This window comes from Passer domesticus, chromosome 1 (assembly GCF_036417665.1).
Source record: "Passer domesticus isolate bPasDom1 chromosome 1, bPasDom1.hap1, whole genome shotgun sequence".
In the NCBI taxonomy this organism is placed as follows: Eukaryota; Metazoa; Chordata; class Aves; order Passeriformes; family Passeridae; genus Passer; species Passer domesticus.
Genome location: NC_087474.1, coordinates 38,130,318 through 38,158,242, shown reverse-complemented (window position 1 = coordinate 38,158,242; position 27,925 = coordinate 38,130,318). Strand labels below are relative to the sequence as shown.

At 40.3% G+C, this 27,925-nt stretch overlaps 1 protein-coding gene and 1 long non-coding RNA gene across 15 annotated transcripts in view; one reads left to right on the top strand and one right to left on the bottom strand.

The window, feature by feature from the left end:
- Positions 1-27,925, bottom strand: part of RARB (retinoic acid receptor beta) — a 320,192-nt gene that overhangs the window by 91,578 nt on the left and 200,689 nt on the right. For 6 of the 8 annotated variants that reach the window (XM_064414722.1, XM_064414759.1, XM_064414738.1 and 3 more), the window contains one exon: positions 1,266-1,352. The exons of the other annotated variants lie outside the window; for them this stretch is intronic. In XM_064414722.1, coding sequence (XP_064270792.1) covers positions 1,266-1,352 — 87 coding nt within the window. The remainder of the gene's footprint in view (positions 1-1,265; positions 1,353-27,925) is intronic. 8 annotated transcript variants of the gene reach the window in all.
- On the top strand, positions 11-27,866 carry LOC135297358 (uncharacterized). 7 transcript variants are annotated; one of them, XR_010359382.1, is made up of 7 exons: positions 11-2,067; positions 10,067-10,153; positions 16,217-16,365; positions 19,389-19,495; positions 20,237-20,270; positions 23,005-23,135; positions 24,683-27,866. It is a non-coding gene; the product is annotated as an uncharacterized LOC135297358 (long non-coding RNA). The 7 variants fall into 7 exon arrangements; XR_010359378.1 differs by having other exon boundaries at positions 10,067-10,240; positions 11,626-16,365; XR_010359377.1 differs by having other exon boundaries at positions 11-8,595.

The window sequence follows — 27,925 nt, the reverse complement described above, 5'->3', positions numbered from 1 at the left end:
GTTCTGTGCCCCCCTCCCTCTCTCACACACACACACATTCCTTTCCTCCCCGGAGAGGCCGCGAGCGAGGCGCAGGCGCTGCCGCTGTTCCAGAGCCAGGGACACGGGCTTCGCCCCAGCTGCTGGGCTTGGGAGCAGCCTGATCCCGGCGCTGCCCGGCACACGCCAGCGGGGACCCCGCTCCATGCCACCCGCGGGGACCCCGCTCAATACCACTCGCAGGGACTGCGGCCGGTGCCAGCCCCGCTCCCAGCGGGGAATCGCAGGGGCCTGTCCCTCCTGGGCGGGGGCCATCAGGCCCCATCTCTCCGCACCATGCATCCCTCACCCGGCTCCTAAGCCACCCAGCGCTCCCTGGCTTCCCCGATGGGTCAGATTTGGCACTGCCCGGGAGGGGCTGTCCCCACGATTGAGCCCAGGGCAGGAAGCAGCCACGCATCCCCTCTTGTCCCTCCCCAGCCCCGCCGCCGCCGGGTCCTGCCTGTCTCTGATTAGCAGAGAGGGGCTGGGGCCGCTCGTGTAGCCCCGGAGGGGCTGTATCGGCTTTCAGAGGGCTAATGAGCCCCAGCTCCCCGGGAGGGGAGAAAGGCCACGAGCTAATCCACGGGGAGCTGGGCCCAGCCCATGGTGCTGAGCGGGGAGGCCTCCCTGGGGCAGGCGGCCCCGGCCAAGCCCTCACAGCCGCTCTGAAGGCGAGGGGCTGCTCCCAGCCACTATGGCCTGTGCTAAACCACGCCGCCGACAGCCCTCCCTCATGGCCGGACTAGGTGTCAAAGGCTTCCCAAGGCTGTGGCCACGATGCCACAGCCAGAACTGTGCGGGCCCACCACTCGCATGAAGCCAGCAGAGAGAGCTCGGTGTGTTTTGGGTAGGTGACTACCTTCTCCAAAATCTTTCTCACCAACAAAGACTCTATGGAGGCTTCCACCAGTTCTTATTCCTATGGACAATTTAAAAATTAAAAACAACAGCCTGGAAACACTCCCTCCGCCCCAGTGGGAAGGACATGAGCTCAATAGCCACATGCAAGCTTTAATTTTAAATGAATAAGCCAAGCCACCTCAGCCCCAGCAGTGAGCATCATCCAGGAGCAAGGCACACGGGAGCCTTGCTTCCCTGCTCCAAAGCAAGCTCAGGTGCAGAAACTAGAAAATAAACACTTGATTTCTTGCAAAGCCCTAGACAGGAGCTGGGCAGAGAGGGGCACACTGAGCAGGCATGGCACACCACTGGCGACCGTAAAGAAATGCTGGAGAGAGACTCACCCTGGGACCTGCGCAGCCACTTTAATGGATGTGGTGTCCCCTCTCCACAAAAAGTCCTTTGATGAACCGAAAGCTCTCTGACAATGCCTGCAGATTGTATTAACAAAACTTTTCACACAGATTCAAGAATTTACAAAAAAACCCCAAACCACAAAACAAATCCCCCACACAGCACAAGCACTTGTTCCCTGAAACTGATATACCCACATTGAAAACCAGCGGCCAGCAAAAAGACCTGCTGCAATCTGGAAGCGAATCCTTTTGAAGAGATTAAAACAAAAGCTTTTCTTAGCCTCCTTCCCCCCTCAACGGGAGAGCTGTAGTTGTCCCTGCAGCAGGCAGCCTCTCTTTCCCCTCTTCCCTTCAGGCAGAAGAGTTACAAATGCTGGAGTTTAACAGCGTCTTTTTAAAGGACTTTTAAAGGACTTTCTCAGCCCTTTGGGGTGTCCTCCCCCAGCCTGAACTCCTGCAGTTGAAGAAGCCCCTGACACTCTCTAATCTAAAATTTATGCAGAGCATACGCTTACTAAAAAAGCCATCCTTCAGGGAAGGCTTGTTTAAACTATTCAGCGCAGCAAAACAGTGTTTGTTGCATTAAAATAGCCAAGTGGAAAAGTGGCTAAACTTTTTTTTTTTTTTTTTTTTTTAATCTTGGCTGGCTACATTGCTACAGTTTTGTTTGGAATAGCAAAGCTAAATTAACAGACAGTTATTTTCTAACCAGACGACACAGGATGCACAAGAAATTTGGAATACTAATGTATCACCACAAAAATAACTGGAAAGGATGACACAAAACACAGTATGTTTTTTTCAGTCTCCAATTTAGGGAGAAAACAGCTTTTTCTGTGGACCAGAGTTCTTGGAACAGTTTAAGCTTATGCCAAGAAAAACATGTTGCATTTGTGAGTTAAAAGTAAACAGAATCAGACAAACAGAAACACAGTTATGTTTATCCCATTAGCAGTCTTATAATACCATATTCAAAAATAATATCTGTCGGTTGTACCTCAAAATGTAGAGTGGCAACTTCTGAAAGTAAATGTCGGGAAGTGACACTTAAGTGTGTCTGAATTGGAAAAAGACTGCTTTTTCTCACTGTATCAAAATGAGCCAGGTAGCTCATCATGCTGTGTTACAAATAATAGTTGCACTAATGCTTATATTTATTACTAAGTGGACACGTAATTAAAAAAATCCTCAAATAGCCTAATGGTTTGCTCACACACTATTTTCTACAACACAGTAACCAATGCATCTCTTATTCCACTTTGGAATAGCACAACACTTGTTTTTCTTTAACAGAGTATCAGGAAAAGCTACATTCATAAAATGGGGAGCATTTTCTAATTTAGATCAGAACTAATCATAATTATTGTGCTAACTAATAATCCTCTGGTTCAAATGCAACAAAAGCTTAAGTATTGCCACATATTTTAAATGCCTACCCAGCACCCACAGAGGTGCAAGGAGGCAACAACTCTCCAATATCTTTGACTTTGTCCGTGCAAAGAAATTGTGGTTTCACATCAGTGCTTTGATCTGTTTTCTCTCAGATTGTGATAGCAGAAACTTTACAATAAACATATTCTTAGCTATAAATGAAATAAAAAGCACAAGTTCAAGTCAGAAATCTATTTCCTCTGGTGTTACTGTATATTTGTCAGTGTGACATAGCACATTTGAAACCCATAATCATAAAACAAAAATTTACAGCCAAGGTTTAGGGTCTACATCTGTTTCTCTGGTTTTTGTACTGCAATTACCCACTGGACAATTCAGAAAGCAGCACTATGAATCATGTACTGCACACATGGTAGTGCTGGTCACTTTTTTGTTAGTACAAGAGGCTGAGGATGCCATAATGTGCTTCACTGAGAGAGAGCATTAACTAGAATTAGGATGAGTGCACCAGGCTCTCTAATAAAAATGACTTTACTAGAAGCAACAGAGCACTTCTGGAACATTACAGGCATATTTATAGCATGGAAAAATTAAGAAGTGCATGCAGAAATTCTCCCCAACTAAGTACCTCGGGGGAAGCAGACTTTTTTTTTTCTTTTGCATGCATTTTACTATTAATCAAATGTAGCACTCTCTTGAAACAGTTTTGACAGCAGAGTAAATGGTTACTAGTGAATGATGTGTGTGTTTAAGCAGTGAAAGCAGAGACAAAGTGATGTTTTCTTCTACTCCCTAGGCAAGAGCTGACACTAAGCTTGCTGCCTCAGCTTTGATACTCACAGATTCCTTTGTGTCAGTTGCTGGGAGAATCACTGGCAGTTCACTAACCCTGCCTCACACACAGGGGCTTTGATTTTTACCTCTTCATTGACGATAGATGTTAATATGAAACAGTACTTGCCTGCCTTGGCAGTTTTTTTTTCCCCTCCCCCCAGCTGGTGATCTGAAGAATCTGAAAACCTGAATTCCCCCGTCACTACATGTAGTTTTTAGTGTTGAAGGATGATTTCTTCATGTCTTGAGCACATGAATGATGTCAAAAATTATGGGGAAGAAAATCACTAGGTCACAAGAGAATGACTGAATATTTAAAACTCTAAGGTAGTCCTAGGAAATGGGTATCAACTGTGAGCAAGAATTGCCCTGAAGAAAGTAAAACAGTAAAATTACTGGCATGAAATGGCACAAATGACATGGAAAAAACATGAATTACAGTGAAATTAAGTAAAAAGGGGGTTTCTTCAGTCTGCTATACACTACTATGCACAGCTTGCAATGACTGAAACAGGAATTTGTACTAAGAGGAAGAATTATTTCAGGCCTGAAATATAACAGCAACTGGCGAAAGACAATTCAGTGCAGAGCAGTATTTTATTTTAGATGGCAAAAGCAGAGTTAGTCGTCTCCAGACCCAGAATTCAGGCATGCAACCAGTTTGCAAATCACTTACTGATAAAGGCTTTTTGTCTGTTTTAATCAGCGGATATGTATTTGTAAAGATGCCTTTAAAGCTGGTTGCTTAACTTAAAGGCTACCGAAATAATTAATCTCCACAAACTTGAGCATACACCATGTTTCTTAGAATCCATACAATCCTTTGGCCTAGAGCCAGGGGAGAACTACCCTACATGATAAAACTGGGAGTTTATCTGTCTCAGCAATCCATTTCAAAGAGTGACTGCTACTAGATGTTTCTAAGGAAAATACAGGAATCTCTAGTGATTGGCAAAGTATAACTTAACCATAGGTCCTCTAATAGCCTATTCTCTAACAGCAAATCTCTTAAGTATTAAAGCATGAGATTTAATATCCCTTCCAAATTTTTTTTGTAATATCCCTGATATTCTAGAAAGTCCTATATAGCCAATGTCCTTTGGGATTGCGATAAACTCTTAGCTCTGTGACACAAAAGTAGGTAGTAAGTTATTAGGCTTTGAGATAAAGAAGGATAAAAAGTTTGTTTAAAAAAAAAACAAACAAAAAACCACTTAAAACTCATCCACATTGCAAATAAAGGAGAGACCAAACTGCACCTTTTTGAGGCCCCAAAACTGATGGCTGCAGGCTCCTGAAAAGTTGGCAAAGAGGCAATGACATCACGTGCATGAAGAGGGGACAACATGCATTTTTGAAGGATATAAAAAGAAAAGAACATTATTAGATTAAACACTGGCTATATACTGAATCTACACTTGCTGTTTATGAGGATCCTGCAGTGCAAACACCACTGCTAAATGGTTGCCAGAAAAAAAAAGAAGTGAGGGAAAAAAAGTTTGCTTCATTTTCTTTTGTTTTTAAATGACTAGAAACTGCTGTTTCAAGGTTTAGCCAAGTACGAGATTTTTACTGTTAGCCTATAAATCCCTCAAAACATAGAATTATAATGGAAATGCTGAGGTAACTGGAGTGCCTGGCATGGCACTGACACATTGCATTATATAATCCAGGGAGAATGAAGGTTGGGACATCTATAAAATCTAAGCAGAATCAAGATTCATGAAAGAGCAGAAGAACAAGTAGAAATGCTAAATATTAAACTGCAGAGAATACTACTACTAACAATAAAGCTTCCTATATGCTGAATATGCTTTTGGTTGGCTGAAGGCAAAAGAGCACAGAGCTCCATTAAAACTAAAACAGAGATTAAAAAAGGCTGTTCAAGTTTGTTTCTGCCTTTTTAAGGAGGTAGAAAAAAGAAAGTTGCCTAACAAAAAGATAGTATTTCCTGATGTTCTGATATCCTGAAAGGTGTCTAAGAATGTATAAATAATTCAAGAACATGCAGAATAAATGGGAGTTCCAAACATAGGCATCTTACCACCCCAGCTGTAACCAGAATCAGAATAGAAACTGGGACAACTGTACTTCTTCTACAGGTTCACTAATTTCAGCTTAAACTCTTGATGAAAAGTTAGCCCTGATGGCTTTCTTCTAGAAAAAGACCAAAGTTACCAAGCAGTGACTGGAACTCCAGCTCAATACATACATATATCCTAACAAAGACTAATCTTACCCAAGCCCTATTTCATTTAGGTCAGACTTAAGCTGCATTTAAGACTTGTGCTCCTGCGCTGCTGACGAGGACAACAACAGAGGGATGGCAGAGGCCTGAGACATCTGAAACACACTTGAGCAGAGCTCTGATCACATAAAGCCCAGTGCAGGTGGGACTGGATTATGCCATGACTGTAAACTGCGATAGACCCACACTCGGCAGCTTGACATGTGTATTAATGACAATCCAGTTCCCACTTAGCTAGTTCCCAATCCTACATCAAACAGTGAAAGAACAGCCCAGTGTCCTATCTCTGGGTATCTCAGAAAGAAGAATGAAGGGGTGATTGGAAAATATGTTGGCATAGATACCTGGCTAGCAGGGGTAATGATAGCAATGACAATGTGGTGACATTGCCTGAAATCTGCTGGTAATGATGACCATTATGCCAACACCTCCACTCTGCCTGTTGCCCTACTGCACTGTACTTTCACACCTTTGTTTCTGTCATGCAGATGTGCTTTCTGTTTGGGAACAGCCTGCATAAATTTTTGCTGTAAATGAGGTGGAATTACCCAGAAACTGAAGTATATATTTAGCAAATAGATGTCTGGTTTCTTTTGTAGAACACGTGCCATCAATAATGTGGGAATTAACTGAGGGCACATGTCCTCTGAGGGACACTGTTATCACTGTAACTTTATTGATGTAGCCTGAAAAGTAAACTTTACTAATGGGGTCAGTTTTACAAGCATACAGGTTATCATAGTGCAACTACTGTTGAGCAGGTATGGATTCTGTATATTCCTTTTATACTACAGTAACTGGGTGGTGACAGGTAACACTCTTTCAAAAAGGAGCAACTGCTTCCTCACCCTGTATTGTTATACCAATGTAACATTCAAACACAAATGAGATCTCAGGAAAAGTCAGGCTGGGCTGGACCTCACTTGCATTCAAAACAAGCAATGGCACCATCAATGACATCCAGTCTGAAATGTTCACAAGATGTTTCCTGGTTTTCAAACTCTACTAGAATATACGTATCAAATTGTTCTTTGGTGCATTCCTCAAATTCTACTTGACCTGTGCAATTTAAGCCAACAAAGAAAACTATGCATGGTCCCAAGCAGCTTCACTAAGCTAGTCCCCCATGATTAAATAGATCTGCAAATTCTCATACTCTTAGATTGCAAGTTTCCCATATTGGACCACAGAAGGGATTGAATGTCCACACATATTATATCCATGTTCAGGGAATCACAACTGACACATATACTTCAATCAAGGACAACTTACAGAGCTGGCATACAGTTAGATATTGTGGTGGTGAACAGCACACTGCCCCAGGCTTTGTGCAGTATCATGGATTTTTTGCCCTTTTGAGACCTTTAGTCCAAATATAGTGGTGGACATGCAAGCTGGCTAAGCATGCGGTGGTCCCTCAGCATATCAGGCTTGACAGAGCTATAAAACTATCAAACTAGTTTTGCATAAACTAGACCAAAACTTCTTCATTTGGGTACCTTGGCCTTTCTTCTGACTGAAAAGTTCTGCCCAGACCTTGTCATCACACTGAAAGAAACCACTTCTTTCAATCCAGTCACAGTTTTGAGCAAGCATCCTCAAGAAGAGGCTTCTCATTCATGAGACACTGATCTTCCATGTATTGTTATCAGACTGTTAGGAAAACAGACTTACTCGACTTCATATGAAGACATGGGAAGAAGAATCTGTCCTTTGCCAAATGGCTTTGAGATCTCACCCTTACTGCATCCATCCATTCTATCTTGGGCACGAATTATGCCAAAGGGTACACCAAAAGACAGGGTTGTGGCCAAGCTCTTTCAAGGAATTATCAAGATTGTTGGATGGGTAAAGTCAGCCTGAATCTATAGAAGCTTTAATTAGAAGAAATGCATGGGCACATTCTTAATACTTAGAAATGTGTTGTAATTCTCCTTAAAAAGTACAGCAACTTCTTATCCCCAATCAGATATTAAACAACAAGTTGGTGCATATATGCTAATTAAAATCTTAAAAAAGTTAAAGGTGCACCTGTTGGATTCTTAAACTTGTCTAAAAATTGTTAGGTATTTTATTTTATTTTATTTTATTTTATTTTATTTTAGTTTAGTTTAGTTTAGTTTAGTTTTTTTTTTTAAATTTTTAAACAGACTTACTAAGAGCAGAAGTGCACACACCACCGATAGTAAAGCCTATACTACTAGCTGAACAATGCAGGAACATTATGTCACTCAGAGGTAGAACTTCACAAGCATTGCAAGAGAGGCTAAGAGCTTTGCCAACAAAATTATCAGACAGAACCTCACTGGAAAAAATGAGGCACAAAGATCTAAGTGAAGTGTAAAACTTACTGAGACTTGAACGACATGTTGACAGATACCACTCCACTCTCTTGCTTCCTATCAGAACCCAACAGCCAAAGCAGAGATTCCTAAGCAGTGTTTTTACAGGCTAGGCTTAGTCTCTCCCTCATCTTATCAGTAGCCTTCAAAGGGACTGTGGGTGGATCTCCTCCAGGGAGGAAAAAAAAAGAAAAAATAAAGCAACAAAAAACCCCTCAGAAGTGCCACCTCTTCCATACAAATATATTGGCGCAACCACAGAGACTTTGCCTGAGCTGAGAAAACACACCTGGCTCTTCTAAAGGAGAAATTAAAGAATTCATGCTTCAGCCCTCAAGCCTTGAGTGGCCTTAGAGAAGAGGAATAGCTAAGGAGAGAGTCTAATCAGGACACAGGGAAAATCAATACTCGCTTCTTGAAATACCTTGGGCAGGAAGGAACAGTTTAAGGTTGAGACATTTTTCTGCTCTTTGCACAGGAAAATGTGCTGAAGACTGCACAGGTGAGAGCACAAAGGTAGGAGAAAGCTTTCAGGAAGACTAAAAGCAATCCAAAACATGTTATACCCTAAAGTTCTTTGGGAAATCTTATCTTTTAAAAGTTTCCTAGTTTTGCTGTATGAGAGATCTTTCTATACACCACTCAAGGTTGTCCAAAGTAACAATTTCAGGGATAAAAGCACACCATTGTACTGTTATTTTCTGACTTTGGTGTGGAATACAATTATTTAAGACTCAGTGGGAGAGTATGAAAGGAGCAGGAGTGTAATTCCAGTTCAGGAAAAACTCCAATAACTGACAACAAGTAAGAAACACAAGATAGATGCATTGTGTTGTAGGGGTGAGTCCCATTGGCTGGAAACCCTGACTCTCCCAGCAGGACTCAGTTACATAGCAACTCCTCAGGGCAGATTAACCCTTTCCCACTTAACATTTCTGGAATGATTTAAGAGACCTTTTCCTTCTTCTGCTACAGAATAATTTCATAGGTTTGCAAAAATGGTTTGGAAAAAAATTATTCAAGTGCTACCACAGTAAAAGCAAAGCTATCTGACTCACCACAGGATACTGATGGTACAATGAAAAGAGAATGCAGGGAGTTCATATCAGGCTAAATGATATTTTACATCATCAGGCTTTGTGACATATGTAAAACACAAAATGTATTTCTCATCAAAAAGTTCATACTCAGTCTGTGGGGACCTTATCCAGACTGCATTTATCAAGTGCCAATGGTCTTTCTCACCCAAATTCTGCCCGCTCATTGACTTCTGTCTACATAATTACTACAGAATTAAAGAGTCCTCAGCTGGCATAGATAGTACTTAATTAATGTAAAAGATAATTTTTCACCTTAAGAGAATGTGTTGCTTTCATTCAGAATTGTACATATTGATTACTGTAAACTCAAATAATTCCTGCAAATCTTATAATACTAGTTGCTTTTCTTCTCATAGTCCTTTCTAATTACTGATATCAAGTAATTTGATGAATTTGGGAATCTCTGCTTCATCACAGTAATTTCCCTATATGTTTTTAGAATTGCATTACACTTCAGTGTATACATGCCAAATGTAAGCACAAATACTATATACTATTAGCATAGCACTATTCATGTTATTCTGGTTATCAGAAATAACAAAGTTCAAATCTAAAAAAATCAATATCTAAGACAAAGACTCCTAAAGCTCTCTATTTTTAAAATGTCAGAATTCAGCTACAGTGTTTTCTCCCTTGTAAGAGAACTGGGCAGTCTCTGAGGACCAGGAAAGGCACATGTCCTCAATCAAGGTATCCCTGGTGTGGTCACACTTCACTGCTTTGAGCCACAGCTGCACACTATTAGGAAAAAGGAGCTACTAAGTTTCCAGAGGAGAAAATTAGAAATCAGTCTGATGTGATGTTACACTTACTTTTGACTGTCTTTTGGTCACAGTAAGTGAGCTCTATTTTCTTTTTTCTTTCTTTTTACAGGCAGAATTGGACTCATGGTAGAATGGGCATTAAACAATGCTTGGAAAGGCAGGCACCAGTGACACTGCTCCAATTCAGAAAAGCAGGGTAAGACTGCTTTTATAACTTTCCTTTACTCTGGAAGACCCAAGGACACTCTTACCTGAAGGCTAGAGGAGAAAAGCCTTGAACCAGGTAATCTTCTGCTCCTCTTCCCCCACCCACCATTCTCACACACAGCAGGTCCTGTAACCCACACCTCCCACCAACATCTCTTCATGAAGTAAAATTGCTGCTCAGCAGCAGCTCCTCAGATCCCATTCAGACCAGCCAGAAGAAACCACAGTCCTGTTAAAAGTTTCTTTTTTATTTAGTTGCTTTAATAAAACAGGTAACCTTTGTGTGTTACTGAAAGGGCTGTCTACATGGTTAAGATATGCCTTGCTTTTTTAAACATTTCACATTCTAAAAGTTCATCTGCATTTTATTTCTAAGGCTCTCATACAGCACTTGCAAATCCAGATAGGATAGAAAGATATAATAATTTAAAATTCTATTTAATTTGGCTTCTTGTTTTATATCTTGAAAACTCATCTTGAATTACTTAGCTGCTGACTTTCATAAAACTAGGAGTACTAATATAGTGGGTGGGAGATTTGTACAAAGAGAGCTACTTCAGAAATATTTTGTGATCTGAAAATTAATTAGGAAGAATCAATTTATTATTATGGAGTTTTTAGAAAAGTTCATATTTTGCTATCATTATTCACCTAAAACTATCACTGATGCCACTGGAAATGTACCCTTTAAAACCTGAAGGACCAAGTTCAACATGCTTATGTTCTGTTAAAGTACATTTTCATATAAATGCCAACAAAGACCTATCAAATATTTGTGTTCTTCATTAAACTAATGCTTCCCTGCACCATAAACAAGATGGTGCAAAATATAGGTGTATTCCCATGTCCTACTACTAAGGTAGGCGATATCAAAATAAATTTACAACCATATCATTATATCAATCTCCAGTATTACTGCATCAGTACTATAACCATAATTAACTAGCTGCAGGTCAAATTTCTAATAAATCTTTAGAAATTAAATGTATAATTTGTCAAAACCACATGTCTTCATAAATTGATTATTCAGAATTTAGAAGCTTTTTAATTAGGAAGAAATTTATGCAATACCATGTGTAATAATTACGAATCAGCTCTTCTGTGATATTTTTGTACATCAGCAAAAATTAAAACATTGGAAAACATTACCAGGTCATTGCAGTATTTCAATGTCAAAAGAAACACATAGTTTAAATGTAGAGGTTAAAGATATTTTCCCGTATCTTTTACATCTTATATAGCTTTATGATCTCAGAACTGGAATCATTAACCAAATCCAAAATCAATGAGAAAAAGATCTAATCTGACCGTTTTCAAGTGCAGAGTCACTAAAAATTATTTATGCCACTGTAACACCTTTTTTCCATGGTTCTATAGTTTTACTAAACAGCATATATTCTAAGTCAAACTTCCATTTTATGGTACACTAAACAATATTTTGCCTTTCTCATCCCTTTCCAGCTAAAATTCTGAAAGAGTTTAAAACTTTTAAACATCACCTTTGTAACAAGTGGCAAGATGATAGGTACGACCCTGGCTGCCAAACAGAAAACTAGAGAAAAAGAAAGTTAAGTAATATTCGTTCATGGCGCACAAGAAGCAAAAATTATACCCCAGTTCCCCTGCTCTCCCCTCCCATGCTTTCACCACAGGCCTATTCAAACTCTGCACCCCCACAAGGGCTCTGGGTACTTCTATCAACATTTCATAGGAGAAGATTTTTTTTGACAGAGAACACAAAAGCTGCTTTGTGTGAAGTCTGGACACTTTTTTTCTACCTAATAAAAACATGAATAGAAGTGGGACCTCAGCAAGCATATGGCAGAAAGTCTGGACTAACTGAAAAAAAGGGGCCTAGAAGAGTTTGCTCTCTGTCATTCCCCACCGTGTTTACTGGTGAATGTATATGGTGTAAATAAGGAGTATGCAGAGCAGTCCATAATGGAACATTGTTTATGTGCACATCCTGGCAAATGCATATACAGCATGGAGGCTATTTCCAAGAAGAACATAAACACAAAAGGGGAGTGATGACAAACAAGTATTCCAAGGCAAGAAAAATGTTATTCCATATACAAACCAAACAAACTAAAGTGGTTTCTCCCCTGCTAGGATCCAACTGGCAGATCTCAGCTGCACACACTATGTAGCTGTTAAAGAAATGAGAGACATTCCAGGCTAACTGGTTGGCTTTCTTTTTCTTAAGAGACCTTATTATGCTCCCAATATTAAAAAGAAAAACACAGTTAATATTTTATTTTACTCTCTTGCAAAAACACAACAAAACAAAACAGCCCTTTCTTTCAGCCTGCATAGGAGCTGGGGAGATACAGCTGATGCCAAGAAAACACCATAAGGAATTAAGTCACAGTTTTTCTATTTCGAGTTCCCACTGAAAGATAGAGATGGTTCTTTCTTCTGCAGGTCTCTCTGACAAACCTATTACACGGCTTTAGCAAGTGACACCAGTGTGACAATAACTTAGAGGTTTCATGCTCCTGGCAGATTTTTTTTTCTTTTAATCATTACTCACATTAAAAAAAAAGAGGGTTTAGAAAACCCAAGTCCCTGCAATTTCAAGATAGCAAACCAGGGGGATGAACCTTTTTTTTTTGTGTGCTTACTTCTGGAGAAAGATGTATCGTGCTTTGATAGCCGCTATGTAAATAAATGCCTGTAATTTTATTCCTTTAAAACTAATTTCAAACACCCAGCTAAAGGAAGAAGAAAAGTTGACAAGTAGGAAAACAGACAGTAGAGTGACAACAAGAACCACAAAAAGTCAACTGATAAATCAGAGCTTTTAAAATAATTAATAGGCCTTTTTAGGATATTAGACACTAGAAGCTAGCAGCTTTAGTAGGAGATCATAGGAGGTCCAGAACAAAAATACATTGTGATGTCTTACGCAGAAATGCAGACCCAGCCTCTGGTTTTAGCCTATTTTAAGATACTCAGAGTGCGCCTCACTTTCTCCAAAGCTCTAGGTATACACCCAATTAAATTGAAATTGAAATTCAAGTGCTGGACTGGTGTCTGCACCTATAAGTAAGATTTCTGCTACTCTGTCAAAACCTGGATGCAAATGTGCCATGCTCTGCCTTTATGAACTCTTGGAACTTGGGTGCATCACTCATTGGGAAGTGATAGAACCTGGGCTGGGAATACTGGTAACATCTTTACAATGTATAGACAGTCCTTTATGGAATCATATTATCCTTTCATTTTCCTTTTTTCATGTGTCACTTCCATTATACAAGACCAAAAGAACCCTCACAAAGCCTCTCGCTGGTGACTGGTTTGATATTAATACTTTTCAATTAAAATCACGCTTCAGAATCCAGAGGAGGCTTATAAATTTTATTTTTTTTTTAATTACCCCTGAATGCACACCTACCTCATCCCAACATGACCTTATGCACGCCCACTGCTTGGGTTTCTGTTCAGCTGCTTGCAGACTTGTACAGAGCCTTCACTGTGCTTCACAAAACAACACATTGCTCATAATTACTCTTGGCTGCATGGACCACTTACAGCACAGCGACAGGGAGGGTGCACACCAATGCCAAGTACAAGCTCCCATGCTCTTTCTTCATTACAGAAGGTATTTCTGGTGGCTGAATACCTTGTGCATATTAGAGCTGTTGCCTGTATGAAGGGAAGATTTTTGTGATGTGTGTTACACTGGGCAACCATACGGCAAAGAAGAGGATCTGTGATGGCTTTTGCAAAGCTGAGTCACAGTGGGTGCTCTAAAGATTTTAAACAAAAAGTGTTTTAGTAAGGCTCCACATCTTACCACTTAGTCTTAAAGAAAGGTACTAAACTATGGGAAGAATCTTGAAAAATTTTGCCAAATTTATAAAATTCACAGTGAGATTTAAGGAATCTTTTTTATTCTCTTCATCAAAGTTTCACCAGTCAAGCGAGCCGCTCAGTTTTCATCTGAGAAGTTTTTTAAGGACTCACGAGAATGGCCTATAAACATGACCAGACTGGCATGTTGAAAGGCTAGGAAACTGAGGGATAAGGAAGAAGTACTCTAAATTACTAGCGCTAAGCCTTTTAATTTGTATGTCAGCGTTAAGATTTAGTTTACATTTGAGGCTGACAACACTGAGCAATTCAGACAGGCTAAAGTGAATTCAGTACCTGCAAAAGAGGAAACAAAGGTACTGAAAAGGTACTGTGAAAACACTCTGAGTTTTGTATTCCTTACTAACTGTTGTTCAAGATGTGCAATCTTATACTTTGTTGTTTACTGGACAACTACATAAAAAGTAGTATTCTTTATATACTCCTCCTATCCCCCCTTTAAATTAAAATTGAGTTGTTATTTTAACCCTACTCAAGTATGTAATATAGTGATGATTGTAAATCTTTATGATCACAAAATCCCTTTGATTTATCCCTCAGTTTACTAGCTTTAACAAACATAATCCTAAAAGCAATACAGAAGAAGATCTTACAGGCCTTCAAATGATGAAGAGGGAGCAGGGAATGACTACATAAGTAAAGCTACAGCTTCAGGGCTCAAGACTTTCCCTTTGGGAGGCTTTCTGAATGCTACTAATAAGGTCCTGCCAGTGGAACCAGAAGAATATCTTCATAAAAAAAGACCTTCAGTGTGGGAAGATACAATTTTCCAGAAAATTTTTAATAAAAAGCTAATAGATGTGGGACCTGAATCTAACAATAGACATAAGTATGTCTAAATATACAGGAAAACATGAATATTATTAAAGGTGGCAAGTCCATCCTGCCTACCCCCCACCTCCAGATTTGTAGTCACGAAATGAGGATATTCAAAGCTTATGTGAGGATACCAGACTCAGCTTTCCAGTGTTGGTGACCATATGGCAACAGCCAGTTAAACACACAAAGAGAATTATTTCCTTTTCTGCTCACTATTCCACGCTGTGACAGCCAGAAGAAAATACATGGATATTTATGTCTGCAAAGCAAAGCATATCTGCCTTGTCTATCAGACTTGGCCTTAGCCAAGATGCAGTCACCACCCTGCATCCCAACTGACCCTCTGAATATTTCGAGAATTTGTATTAAACCAACATTTTAGCGCTAACTCTCACATATGAATTCCAGAGGGTCTATGCACAGGCATGACAATTCATTTTGTCTGTACCTACACTCATAAATACAATGGGCCAGAGCTCATTTCCAGCCCTGAGGCTCAGCTTGCATTCATAGCATCTCCCACTCCATAACAGCACTGGCTTGGGGATAACTACAGAGACAGTTCCTCCCTCAGCTGCCCCGATCCACCCCTGGCATTGCTGGGGAGAGGAGGCCTGTGTGCTACCTGTCAGCATGGACAACTCACAGGACATGACCTCAGCCCATGCCCTGACCCTGCTTGTTTTTCTGATAGCCTTTGAACCCCTGCAATTCACTCTATCCACCAACATGGGCAGGAACTAAGCAAGTCTAAGAGTTTCCTATGGCTTTTGCTGGCTCCCAGGACAGTTCACCACACTCTAGTGCAGAAAGAGCCCATGTGAGTAGGTGTGAGACTTCAAGCCCATGAGAAGTTCCTGAAAACAAGAACTGCAACAGCCACTGTCTTTTCAAGCATCATTGCTAGCAAAGGGCTGGAGTCCTTCCATGAGTGTTCTCTGCTGTCCATGAGTGTTCTCTGCTGTCTCTGGAGCTGCATGGTTTGGGGAAGAGCTGCCTCCACTTGGCTAGAAACACTTATGCAACACTTTTATATGCTCACTGCATCTACACAAGAAATCTGATCAACTACCTTCAGAAGCCACCCAAAAACTTTAGAAGCTTCCAGCTGGCTCACTCATTTGCCCATCTTGGGTACTCACATATCTTATATAACATGCCCTTATTAAAAAACACAGAATTTTTATGGGTTTTGTACTGCCCAATATTGAAGTATATATACAACAAGTCAGTGCCTTCAGTGAAATCATCCTCCTCTTCAACTGAGATATGGAGATGTATCTGATGAAAGAGTGAAAAGAGTTTTTTATATTTTTCTCTCCTGCATGTATCTTCCAAATGGGCTTGGCTTACGTAGGAGTGATGTAATACCTCTTTTGAAGACGTACTTAAAGGGTCACAAAGTAGGAAAATATAACTTGAACGCATCAAGAGGACAGTTTGTCACATGGGAATTCTGGTCACCTATTTGTCTCTTTGTGCTGGCACAGGCACATGAAACTGGAGGTAAACTTGCTGGTCACTTATATTTCATTAGTACAACAAAACTTTTACTGGTTTCTTATTAGTGAGAAGAAAAGGTGCCCTCCTGGTTAGTAAAAATTGCTATGCTTCCCCTAACTGTAAAATTTGGTGTTGAGGCAACCCAGATGCCTAAGCTTACCACACCAGCAACAAATTCACTTCTGGGAGGAACCTACCCTATCTTCTCTCATTAGTTTGGTCCCAATTCTATCTATTTACTAGCTAGTCATCATAGCCATCATTACCCTTATCTAGCTAAAAGAACTCTGGCCAAAAAGGCCATCATTTAATGTGTTTAGTAGGCTCTCCATGCCCCCCAGGATTTCCACTGTCAACATGGAGACAGGACTGCTTCCATGGTGAAGGTGTTGGTCACCTAGTTAAGAGGCCAGGAGGGAAGGGATACACTCCTTGGCAGGTGTCATGAAGGCCAATCTCTCAGCCAAGGAGCCAAGGCCTCACCCTGTAACCCCCAGGGACAAGGCAGGCTACAGTACACACAGTGGACTGGTGTAGAGCTGAGCACTATGGCCAAGGGATAGAATCCTTTCAGTGATCCCACACAAAAGCAGGAACCGCTGGAAAGCCAACTGCAGTGCACACCTGCTAGACAGGGAGGAAGAAGCTGGCATGAGACATGACTGTGTAAAGGGAACTTTTAACAGCAAAATCTCTAGACCTTAATCTGTCAGAAGCACAGTGCTACTGCAGCCTCCTTATCTTCAATAGGGTTTGTTCATGTTCAGCACATTAACATGAGACCACCTCTTAGTTAACAGGGCTGACAGCCAATACTTTATCACTAAATAGAACCATTTAGAATCACACAGCACTGGAGGTTGACAATCTAGGCTTAAACACCCTCCTGAGCTAATCATGCTGCTCCTAGGGCAAAAACTATGAAAGAAATATGACACTTAAGCACAAAATTGACATATTTTGCAGAGGAATAGATGGAGTTATTGAGCAGAATTTTTTTAAGCATTTCTATGAACTCAGATCTGATCTCAAAATATATATAATCTGTTGGGTTTACATGACATTTCCATTGCTGATAAACTATGTTCAAATATATCATGCAGAGGATGGCCTACTTAAAGTTCTAATTGTCAAGTTCTAATTGACTGTTTGAAGTTCTAATTGTCAATTTTAATGGATGGCTAGTAGCAAAATTTGCAATCCTGTGTTAGGGGAAAAGAGCCTAGACAGAATTATATGAGAAAAAAAAAAAATATATATAAAGCATTTTCCATAACTATTTATGTTTTAAATTCATGCCTTCAAAGCCAAGTGCATGCCACTGGAGTGAAGGATTTAGCAGTTGTGGGTTTCTGTTGTTGTTTTTAAGAGTCAGGGATACTGGGATTGTTCAGTCTATAGAGAAGTCAGTGTAGTTGGAAAAGTGGATGAACAAACATCTTTACTGCCACAGCAAACAAAACCTGATAGTGATTTTTCTTTTCCATGCTGTAGATGTCACAAAAAGCTACATAGATGTAAACCCAATGGAAATAATAGTTACTCTGAATTGTTGTTGGTCAAATATAGCAGAATTTGACCTGACACGAAGGCAGAACAGCTCTGCAGCTGCATTTATGCAAGAAAATAGTAACATAATATATTCTTTACTTAAGAACCCTACCAAATATTTAAACACTGACATAAACTAGTTTTCCTATAAAAAATTCATTGCTGGATTTTCAGAGCCACAGTAGGCTTTCAGATAGTATGATGTAGTTTAGTATGAATTTGGGCCAGCATTTTCAAAACAAACATTTAAAGCTAAGATAAATATCTTTTTATGTGCCAAATATTTATGGTTCACAGGCACACTGGTAATGACTGAGGCAGGCAGGACAGATCCACTCCAGCAGTGAATTTTAGGGATGCAGCCCCTGCTTGCATCAAACTAAGTTAACTATGCTGCCACAATCACAACATGAAAAGCCAAAGGTCTCTAGAAATACTTAGTCTCATATAGGTGGAAACACAATAGCAAAGTTTGGTCAGTAACTTGGGGGCTAGTCTGATCCTGTCACTAGCATAATTTTTTTCACGAGACCTTAATGATCAAAAAAAGTAGTATCAACTCATACAATACATGTCAGCCTTAGAAGTTAAGAAAAAGGGCATAAATCACATTTGAGCCAGAGGAAAATAAGTACCATGAGAAGTCATACTATTTCGTTGGTTTAGTTTTTGGTTTTGGACAGCTTTATTTATACACAGGATGAAAAAACACTGCAGAAAGTTTTAACACAAGCAGGTTTTTAAGGTGATCTCTATCTACTACAAAAGTAATTTACATTTCCATTATCAGTCTTAAATCTTTCCTGAGAGTCTGAAGGCCAAAGCAAGTTTCTAATCTCAGCCACTGTCTACACGACCCATTCAAAAAGAAACCCTCAAAGCTCAGGCTCCTTAAATCAACTCCATTTGGTGCTAGGCTGGGGTTCCTGCTTGTTTGCTTTAGGCCTTCCTGCATATTGGTTCAGGACTTAGGGCCGAGCTCAGCTGCAGAGATAATGCAAAATCAGAACGATTCTTTTCCTCTGGCTGCCAAGGAAATCCCTGCTTTAGATTAGAAAATAACTAATGATTGTGTGTCCCTGTATGCTTTGGAGTAGGGCCCCTTATTTTATCTACATGGCAGCTACCTGTCAACGTGTGGTGCTTGGAGTAGCGCACTGGGAGTTCATACACACCAAGACTATCTAAACAGACCATTAAGTGCTAGTAAAGTAACACATGTGAACGACAGGTCAATAAATTTTAAACAACTTATGTTCACTGCAAAGACCTGGCTGTTTTAAAACAAGCTGTGTTTACATAAAATCAATTTTTACAAGCATCTAAATAATTAGGGAATATACTGCAATAATAATTATATTCTAAGTTCAATATAATAGTTCTAAACAAATTCAATGTATCACTTGCTTGTTTACACAATTTCTCCCCCCTCCCTTACCAGGTCTTGCTTCTTAAATAACTCCTCCTCTTTACAGATGTTTAAATTCTAACTTGTGTCCAAATGAGACGGAGCTGTTACTTTTTATATTAATGTGCCCTGATGCTCATCCCACTGCATATGTATGTGCAAAATGACTAAGAGGTCAGTAAATCACAATTCTAACCTATGTTGTTATTTTACCCCTTCTAACAATATTTGCCAATATTTATTTAAAATCAGATTATTTACCCAGAGCAATCTATGCATTATCAGAAAATTAGTATTATCCAAATTCAATTTCGGATCAAAAATTCAAAATCTTTGGATTAAATGGTGGTTGAGATTTCAACTTGCTGTTCTTTATACAATATCAGTCTATTGATTTAAAAGCTGTATATGCATACTTAAATAAACATACACACATGCCACATGTGCTCACACCCAATTGCAAGTAGATGGCAAATAAAAGAACCCAAATTCACAATAAAGACTAAACTAAATGTTATCCATAGCTACAATGGCAAAGACACTGGCAAACTGATTTACAGAGCTGAGTTTCTACTTCATTTTTGTTGCTTTTCAGCTACAGGCAAAAGAATTTAGCATGTTGTGAGCACTATAAATTCACATTTGCCACAAGAACCCATGATGCCATCTGTTCCCTGGAGCGTTTACATAAAGTATGCCAATGCAAACCATCTGCAAACTGTTCTTGCATGCGAATTCTTGTGATAATGCAATGTGGTACATTTGCAATTTCAAGCAAAGACCACTTGAGCTTCTTTGTAATTGCCATGCTTAACTCAGATGTTCTATAGAAACCTCTTTAGAGCAGGATTGTGGGGTATTTTGTCGGTGGTTTTGCTGAAGTCCTTGATGTTAACTCTTTACCATTGTTTTCAGGTTTCATTACTGCAAGATAATGGTGCACCTTAAGGTAGGGGTGAAAGGAGGGAACACAGAGAATCGAGACATCCTCCATTCCCTTGAGCTAAGGACTTTTAAACAAACTCTCAGCCTTTTGGAAACAAGAGAGCAAGACCTTTGCTACTTATATTAAGCACTGGATTGTATGAACTGTGGGTTTGCAAAGCACTGCAGTTCTTTGTATCCACTGCAGAATTATATCTCAGTTTCTCCTTTTCACAACTCGCTTTTTTTTTCTTCCTGCTATTTTAAAAAAATGATGGGAAACAAAATGCTTATGCATATCATGCTGACATGCACTGATATTGTGAGCAGCAGTGGAAATTTTCTAAAATGGTAATGGTGGAAAAGGTACACACACACACAAACACCCTCTACACTCCCCCCAACAGCAGAAATCTCTGCAGATCCCCCAGCAGCTGGGGCCTTGGTCACCTCTTTGCCAAACAGATTAATTACTGAGCCTGTAAACCATTTTCTACGTTTCTCCATTTGGTATCTAAATTTTAAATAACCATTTCTCTCCCCACACAGTGAATTCGAATGTAGAATTCCCTATCTTGGACCAAACTAGCTACTATGAGTAATCTGTGTGCATGTGTGTTCTGCTTCCTTTTCTGATTTGCCATAAAAAGGAGTAGCCAGTATCACCACTTAGTCATACTTCTTCAGGTAGCACGATTTCACACTTCTGCCGCTGCCACATATAATATAACTTTGCTCTTCCCTACTGCTCAAACATGCCTTTAGTAAGAGCCACTCAGGAAAACAAAGATCTGGCGGAGCTCTTGGGTGACACCCCTCAATTAGGCAGCCTGACACATGGGGCACGCCTGTGCTGCCGCCACTCTCCAGCTACAAGCCCAGCTGACTCCAGTGCATTAGCTGATGGTTGAAGAGTGTATTATAGACTGGCTGTAGAAACGATTAGCAATACTTAAAAGATTCAATCAGCTTGTAATTTGGCTCAGAATGCACTTGTGCTCTATGAAAATGACAGTCTGAATCTTCCCCGCTCTGTGAGTGTTACTACTGGGAAGTTTCTCTTGACAGCTATCAGCATACACCAGCCTTAAACTAAATCCTAGCAGAACTAGTTCTGAGATCACTCATTCACTCCAGACAATGTTAAAAATGGTGAAGGGTGGCATATATGATATAATTCGCTTTGACAGAGAGTTTTCATTTGTTTACATGCAGAGGCTTTATTTTCCATTATCTTGTTCTTAGTAAAGAAGCAAACAAGCGCTGACATACATATATGGTACACATCACATCCCTCCCAACATTTCTACAGCCAGTGAATGCCAATTTTTAATGCCAAATCTGACTTTCTTCAGCAAACCTAGCTCCCTCCTGAGCCTCCAGGACTAATAGTCACCCCAGGCTGTTTTCCAGAGTGGGTTATGTCATGCTTTGTTGGGAGTTTTTGGGCATGCTCAAAATTTAAGCAAAAGAAAAAAAGAGATGATCAAAGCATCAGGAATACCTGAGCTTCTCTGCCTGTGGTAGCTCACTTTCACTAAGCAAGCCCCAACAGCATCTGTCACTAAAGCAATGGATTGTTTTGCTCAGACATCTGTGGGTCACATTATTTCACAAGGCTGCAGCAAGAGGGGAAAGTAAAACTGAGGCAGGTTATTAATCACTTACCATTTCCTGTACGACATAGAGGAAATAATCAAGCAGTAGAGTGGGTTATAAAGGGAGATTCCTGAGAAACAAAAATACGCACTTCATTTAAGGCATTGCAGGAGGCCGTGTGATAGAGGCGGATTCAGTTTGTGGAAATTTGGCTTTATTTTATTTATGGGATTAAGTAACTGACAACAGCTGCCACATCTAAATGAGGGTATGATGGCATTCACCCAGCAACTGAGAAGAGCAGCGCTTCGGATTTGCAAGTCTTCTCCATTCATATCCAAAAAGCACAGGGTTTGCAGGGTGGAACAAGCCCAAACTACTCTCAGTGATATTACACGACCAGATCTGGAGGGAACTTGCCCCATATAAATTAATGCCAGCCTTAACAAGAGTAACTTTGATTCATTGATATATGCAGCTGTGTCCTCACTAGGGAGTTTTCTGGCTACATAGGATTTTATACATCTGTCAGCTTTAAATCAGGGATCCAAATATAGACTGCAGCATGCCAGAACACTCCATCAATTTGTCCCTTTCCCTTGGGCCTATAAAGCACTAAATGGGCAGAGACTCATCAGTGAGGGATCAAGTCCTGATCCTACTTGCACCCCACAATCCTGTTAACCTCAGCAGTGCAAAATGGAAGTCAAAGTAAATGAAGCTGCACCCAATTTTTAAAGTATCTCCCCCACCCCCTGCCCCAAATTTTCTATGTACAGTGGATTTAATTTTTTTCCATTTTTCCTCCTGCCATGCAAATGTGCTGGCAGTTTCTTGCAGCTAGCAAGATGAAAAGTCAAAGGGTACACAGCATCAAAAACAATGAACACCAAACCGAATGAGACCATTTTCTGAATCATCATTTCTGTGATGAATAAGGGAGGTAAAACTTCCTTAGGAGAATTTTTTTAAATCTACACTGAAGCAATCACCCAAAACAAAGCAGAAGTGGCTCACACAGAAGGAAGGATATGGGGGCAGTGTTCTGTGGTTTTGTGTGTGTTTTAGCTACATTAAGAGAAGAAGACTTAGGGCTGCTACCTTTGGTAGTTTATATGAGGCATTTCTCATACTGACCTACTTTTCTGTTATGTTTGCAGGACAACAAAGTCATGTCCCTGTTTCTGCTCTGCCCATGAATTTCCGAAGGAAAAATACAGTATTCAGAATCAGAACTGGCCATGCTGGCAGATGAAGATGCTGCTATGGCAGCTTGGCGGTTCAATACCAAGTGAGTTAAATAAAAATAAAATTAAAAATTAGCCCATTTAAGCAGTATCAACTGCAGGTAACAGTGATATTCACAGTAAAAAAAAATCCCTCACATTTCACTAATATTATTGCTATTAGTATTGATGGACCAAACTTCTAGTAAATACAAAATCCTCTAACATGGAACACTGCAATGCACAAGAAGCAACTCCCACACCAATTTTTTTCTTGGGTTTTTGTTTTTTTGGTTTTTTTTGTTTTTTTTTTTTTTTTTGTATTGCTGAGCTTTATATTTCAGTCTTTAGAAATAGCTCAGTCATCAAAGACTGTGACCCCCATGAGGGCACTAATTGAGGAATGGATAGAGTTTCCCAGAGACTAACAGCCCAGGGTAGTGAGGCTGTGCTGCCCTGCTACAGAACTGCTGCGAGGAATACATATATGACAAGACCTTTGGTCCGTAACCGTGATGGATACCAAGTTGCTACAGCAAATATTGCCCTGGATGACTGCCAAGGATTAATCTTTTGACAATTAGGAACTTGTTTCATTTTGCAGCATAAGTGGGGGTATGCCTTTGCTAACCTAATCTCAGTTTGAGAGATGTCAAGCATATTCTTCAATATGAAATTAAAAGACAGGCTGTTTTATCTTCAAAAGAAGTGACTGGAACATAGAAAATCACTCTTAAATCTATCACTGGATGGAGGATTAGATGAAGACTGACTCTGTTTCACTGATACATAGAGCTCTCAATACCCTTTTAAAAATCACAGTTCTAAAAAAATCAAATGACAGAATCTGGTAGAAATTGTATTACTTTGTAGTGATCAAATTCTGTCCTTAGATGTACATGCATGGGGCTTCAATTTGACAGCAAGCCTCCACAACCAGAAAGCCTTCATGCGAGCACAGAATCTGACACACAGATGCAGGAAAACATCTCTGTTTGATGTAGCAGATTTCTATCCTTTTAGAAGAGTAGCATCTGGACCTGAAAGTATTTTAACACACTGAGACTGATGCATTTGACATATTGTAGTCTTGCTGAGTTCCTTCCTTTATTTGGAGATGATGAACTTGATAGCAGTCTGCATTACCAAGTGATTAATCAGTCACTTTTGTAAAGGTTATCTGTTAAAAATATATTTGATTAATTTGGTCCAATGACAGAAGAGGAGCTATAGATCCCTTACAGCTGACCCAGAGGCCATCACTGTATAACAATGGACAGGTTTCATTTATAACATGGTGAACACACATGGAAATCTGCTTGTAATTAGAAAGTGATAATGAATCCATCTATCAAAAGGAAGCTGGGTTGTCAGCAGTTCTGGATGCAAACCCTGATATTTACTGTAAATCCCTCTGGCCTTCCCTGGGGAGTATAATTGTAAATATGTCTTCAGCACCTCAGACAAAGGTCTTTCCAGGTTCTGGTTTTAAGAAAGAGATTTTTCTTTTTGGTCAATTTGTGTTCTTGCTCTAACAGTGAATAAAAGTGGCAAGTGATGAGTTACAGACATCAATCTTTTTCTTCAAACATTATTGTGTCTGTTTCAGCAGAGGAGAAAGATGCTTAGAGACTCTGATGATCTGAAAGACAAATGAGATCTCTACAAACAGAAAATGCTCGAGTGAAGCAGAAGTACAACTGCCTGCAGGTAACAGAGGATAATTCAAGAGAGTTGTGTACCTAGTGTAAGTTCCTGACAAAGGATACAGGTCACTCAATACCTATAAAGATTACTGGGGTGATACTAAGGCTGTTTCACAAATAATCTGATTAACACGAGCTTCTGAAGAAGGCTCAGGCTGAAAAAGGACTTCGAGATTATGAGCTTTGGAAACTGGAAAAATAGAATTACCATCAAAGGAAATTATCAGGAAGGATGAAAGGGAATGGAAAGCACTTGGAAGAGCCCTGAAAACAGCTGCTAGCCTTTTTCCTTTTTATGAGCATTCAGGTGGAAATATCTGAAGATACCAGAGCTCCAGTTCCAAACAGCAACCATAACAGGAACAGAGCCATTACTCAAGGTACCTGAACACCTCCATCACCCTGGGCAACTGATAATCAAATGTAAGTAACTTCCCTGAAGGAAAGCCACAGTAAAAGAGTTCAATACATTTCTGAATATTGATTCCTTCCAGAAACCTGAGCAATCCAGATAGGACTAAAAGAAAACGGGACATCAGTCTTTAGTGTAAAATCAGTTACAATCCAATTAAGCATCTACCAGAAAGCCAACATAAACACTCACATGAAGCAACAAAAAACAAAACCATGTTGTAATAGTCCTCTAAAATCTAACACCAGAAGATGAAGAGACCTGGCCTGTTTCACAGCCAGAGACAGATGATTAAAACATAAAACACACATGTCAGAATAAAACCGTTAAATAAATCATTTTACAAGGAGGAATTCTAAGGTTTATTTCTACTATTTTCTTGGCAACTAGCTAATTACCTGCTTATATCTTCTTAAGATGAGGAGGAAGCTGAAAAGAGGCCATTAATAAATCAGATGTTCCCCAGCAGCCCCATGCCTTTAAACACAGTGGACAGCAGTTTTTACTATGGGAGAGTATAGCCAAGCTCATAACAACATTACTCAAAAAGTCCAAATAGCCCTTCAGCCGCCAGTCTTCTCAAGTGTTTGTGGGGAAAAAGTCCATTAAGAAAACTCTAGAATATACACACATGGAAGAAAGTGAAGAAATGAAGCACAGCGGAGCACAAAGGCTCACGTCAGGCAACCACAGCAAGGATTCCGCAGCGCAGGCACGGCATCAGAGCAGCAGGACCAACCAGAGCAGGTCATGATTGCAGACAGAAAGAAAGCATTCCCTATGGCCTCATGGATAGACACCACTGACCATTCCTAGGTGCATGATCACGGCTTTGCCATGAGCACTGAATACCTGCAAAATACAGCCAGGCTGGGGTGGCTGGAGTCAGAGCTTTGTGAGATCTTCCCAGGAACCCTCCCATGGCTGGACATGGCAACATGGAGAAAGACCAGCATAGCAAGGAGAGGAAATTACCAAGAACAGTCTTTAAACAATACTCTAAAATATGAAACTCATTACTTCACTGGACAGAATCATCTAGTCAAAACAAAAGATCTGAAATAAAAATTTAGCTTTCAACCGTAATATCTGATTCAAATTAAAATTACATGAAGAAGCCAAAAAAATCCAAACACAACCACACCTCTTCCACCAATGTAATGGGAACGAGCACCAACCTTCATTAACACCAAATCCAGCAAGAATATAGGCTGTCACTCAGCCATAGGTAAATTAATCTATTCAGAAAATTTTATTAATTTTAATGCAGTTGATAAATGCTCAGGAGTGTATTTGCAGCAAAACATGACTAGGTAAAGAAAGTGGCAGAAGAAACACACTGCTTCCTCCAGCCAAGGCAGAGGACAATCACCACCATGCCCTTCTCAGCACTCCAGAGAACCTGTCCAGAGCAGCTGCAGCTGGAAGGACAGATAAGTGCCCTAACAGCCATCTCGTGACAGGGCTCATATGCCCACAGCCCTTGGGATATCACCAGCAAGGTTTCAAAAGGGGTTTATTTATGGAAGACAACCATTCAGACCATAAGCCCTCACACAGTTGCAGTTCCAACAGGACCAGGCAGAACTAGAGCATTACAAGATACTGCTTGTCCTCTGTAATGCCAACTGTTACTATGGAAATAGAAGGAAATTTTCTGGAACTTGCCAAATTCAACCAAGAGCTGCTGCACCTACAGTGACCTAAGGTGGACAGACCCAACCACCTGTGCCAGTGGAGCTGTCACTGGGAGGCAAAAGGCCCTGGCAAAATGAGGTTACTGAAGGCAGTGCAGTAGGAAAGATCAGGCAACAGAAAGGCTTGAATGGATAAAGGATCCCAGAGTGAAGAACCATAAGGAAAAGGGGGGTGGGCAGTGGAAAGCATGATAGGAGAAAAAATGGAAGAGAAGGATGATGCAGGAAGAGGCACATCAACACGTGTCACTGAAAAAGGTCCAGAATTCAATGATTGCCACAGTAAATGCTACCCAACCAGTAACACCGGCCCCTCCCAGCACACCATCCAGCAACCTGCAGAAGGCAGAATTCATCTTAGTGTTTTGTTGCCAAGGATTTGAGTGCAACACAGTTATTTGGCAAGCACTGAGCCTTCAAATTCTATTGAATGTGTTTCCCCTAATAAAGCAGATTTATTAATACACTTCTATTTTTACATGTGATTTTTAGAAACTGTGTCATCCAAGAGGTACACTGCAGGGTGGAAGAATAGAGAGGCAGAGAGAGGGAATAGATGCCTTCTAAGTCTTGCTCACTGAGACTAAGCTGTTGGGAAAGCAGCACTAGGAGAGCAGCAGATATGGAGCAGACACCAAAATTGTGAGTGGTGATGTTAGTGAGGATGCTGCTTATGCAGACATGTGCAACAGGGCCACACGGCTCTGTTAGACACCCAGAGGTTCTCCAACACAGCTGGATCAAGCCTGAGTTATGTGTCAGGTGAAGGCAAAAGCCAACATTAAAATTCCTGCAAAGGCTGGGCATGGTCAGTGTTACTGTTTGTGAAGTGCCACAGAAGCTCTACATTTTTCAGACACCTAATGATATTGAGGCACAGAAAGAAAGCTAAACAAAGAGCTTCATTCACTCCAGCTCCATTAAAAACACAGAGAACAAAATCAGTTCCAGACATGTGGGAAAGAACCAACAATTGCTAGCAAAAACAGTAACACCAGCATTAGTGTTCCAAGAGAAAGAAAAAAAACATGATGGAATAA